At 32.2% G+C, this 2,532-nt stretch overlaps 2 protein-coding genes across 2 annotated transcripts in view; one reads left to right on the plus strand and one right to left on the minus strand.

The window, feature by feature from the left end:
* The window catches only part of LOC119585304, a 32,287-nt gene that overhangs the window by 12,645 nt on the left and 17,110 nt on the right, over nucleotides 1–2,532 (minus strand). The window lies entirely within an intron of this gene.
* Nucleotides 7–2,429, plus strand: LOC119585305. The gene is made up of 2 exons (XM_037933980.1): nucleotides 7–95; nucleotides 301–2,429. Exons 1-2 carry the CDS (start codon nucleotides 29–31, stop codon nucleotides 921–923), a joined length of 690 nt encoding a protein of 229 aa, XP_037789908.1. The 5' UTR covers nucleotides 7–28; the 3' UTR covers nucleotides 924–2,429.

The following is a 2,532-nucleotide window of genomic DNA, read 5'->3' on the forward strand; positions in this document are numbered from 1 at the left end:
ATATATATATTTTTTTTCAGAATTGATCATGAATGGACAAGGGCTTGATGATCGTTATGACATCCTTTCTGTTAACAAAAGTCTTGATGAACTGGGTATGTAGAATTACTTCTTTCCAGCTTTTATTTTTAGAAATGTGTATGTTGAGGATTTGAATTCCTTCTATGAACAAGATTACGAAAGACAACACATCAGAATATGTTTATTGATTAATGCAATCAGTAAATAGATTAATATTTATATATTGAAGTAATAAGTTTTACCAGGGTTATTGATTGATATTGAACAATTCTATCACAGGTATGTTAAGTACTGTTACAGAGAGCAGAAAGGAATATTTGCAAGAGTGTTTGAGAGACGGCATGGAAAAACTAAACGTAGATCAACCAGGGCCCTCTAGTCCCCGCTGGGATCCACAAAAGAGCCCCAAAAGTCCTGGATCTTCAAACTCTACTGAAAAGGAAAACACAAACCTTGGAGGATTTCAAGTACTTACCATGAATTCAACCTTCATAACCAGTTTTAAAGCTGGTTACGAATTGCCTTGTCATGGGATTAGAGAGCCAACTTCTAAAAGAGTATACAAATGTAGTTTAACTCGCAGACGGCGGTTGCGTACACACCCATATGACAATAACATGCCTGTGCCTAGTACCAGTGAAACACCAGTTTATAACAATGGTTCATATCGCTTGCGAACAACAAGTTTAAGTAGTGGGACTAGTAAAAGTCGTGGGAATAATAGAAGCCATAATGGTAATTGTACCAGCAATGGTAATAATGGGCCTATGTTGGTCAGATCTCGAAGTATGGAAAACTTGTCTGCTTCAATAAATGATGGGTTGATTCTTTCATCTAAGCCAAGAGAGCTAGAGACTGTATCCAGAGGTATACAACAACTAAAGATGGATGACTGTGTTTGAGATTCACAGTTGGTGTGTTTATTTGGCTAATGCACTACATATTACATGTATTAATATTTTTAAAAGAGAAATCACCTGCTGTTGGAAATATCTTCAACCTGCATATTTCTGATTCAGGAAATAAGGTTAAGAACTTCCATTGGGCAGCATCCAAGAAATATTCCATCACTAAGTTGTTTCTTTTGTGGCAGATGGATGTATTCTAGACTTGATTTGTTATTTTTGCTTTTTTGGGGGGAAGTGTTGCTCTTGGTTAAATGGTTATTAGCAGTTGAAACTGAAATGTGATACGGTTCAGATCTGAAGCCAAAGTATTGAAGTGAGTTGCATATATGGCCTTTGATTGTGAAGTTGTTATATTTTTATGTTACTTTATTAAAATCAAACCTTGTTAATTTGATATTGAAGGACAGGAAATTTATTTAACTTCAATCAGGTACAATGCTTTTGTCTTGACAGTTCTACCTCATGATCATTATAGATATTTTTAATGGTGAATATATTTTATTGGTACAAATGTTCGAATACCATGAAGAGAGAATTGCTATAGGCTTTGTTTTTTTATACACCAATGTGTTTGAGGGAACTATCCATTCATGGAAATAATTAGGAACTATTTGCAGATAAGAGGCCAACAAAAGTTTGACATTTTTAAGGGTAATATAAGGTGATGATTTTATTACATAGAGAAAAAGATAATAAATGTCATAACTGGAGAACTAAGAATTTATATGCCAAAGATTATGTCCTACTCTCGTGTATAGAAAAAGTGATAATAGTAGTAAATAGAATAATTGTTTATGAAACTTAAAATGCTTCTATACCTTTCCTTATAACAGTATGTACTGAAGCTCACATTTGTAGCAAAAATAACAAATATTTAGTATTTTTAAGGCTTATATTTGAATGTTCACACTTTATATGTAAACTGTACATGTTCAGTTTATCATTTCTTGAGTATGTACACAGAAGTAATAGGTTATAGCCAGTGTGCATGAGAAAGAAAAAACTGTGGGATAGAAAGTATTCATAAGCTTAAAACCTTTTTCTTTTTATGCATATATTCTTCCCCTATGAGCTTGCTATATTACAACAGTGTTTGGTGGTTTGGACTTCTAATGGATATGCATTGAATTACATCATATCAATGAGAACTGAAATGATAATGATCAGTTGGATGCTTTATTTGATACATGTTAAAATTAGAAGATGGAAATCATAGTTAAATTTTTGTAAACTAATGGATTCTGCATTAAGTCCTTTTCAGAAATTAACAAGGTTTGGTTTCATTTACATTTATTAATTTCTGTAGTGATTTACTAACCTTTTTTAATGGATTTGCAAGGCTTTGTCACATTCATGTTCTGTCTATGTAGTAGTTCATATAAAGCTTTTATGGTTTGTATCTTCTTTGTATATAGTGCTTGTATTACATGATAAAAAATAGAAGTTATTAGAATGCATATATTCAGCAGTAGTTCATAGTATATTCATACTTAATGTATAAAATCCAGTAAGAATTGGATACATTAGGATATAGACAGGAAGAGTTGTTTTGATTCATTGGTCTTTATGATGAACATTTGTTATCACTGTTCTTTAGGAGAGA

This window comes from Penaeus monodon, chromosome 19 (assembly GCF_015228065.2).
Source record: "Penaeus monodon isolate SGIC_2016 chromosome 19, NSTDA_Pmon_1, whole genome shotgun sequence".
Lineage (NCBI taxonomy): Eukaryota > Metazoa > Arthropoda > Malacostraca > Decapoda > Penaeidae > Penaeus > Penaeus monodon.

Excerpts from the sequence above, each read along its gene's own strand:
- LOC119585305 (XM_037933980.1), top strand. The coding sequence starts at position 29 with ATGAATGGACAAGGGCTTGATGATCGTTATGACATCCTTTCTGTTAAC. Across the intron at positions 96-300 it reads CAAAAGTCTTGATGAACTGG|GTATGTTAAGTACTGTTACA; the intron begins GTATGTAGAATT and ends ATTCTATCACAG.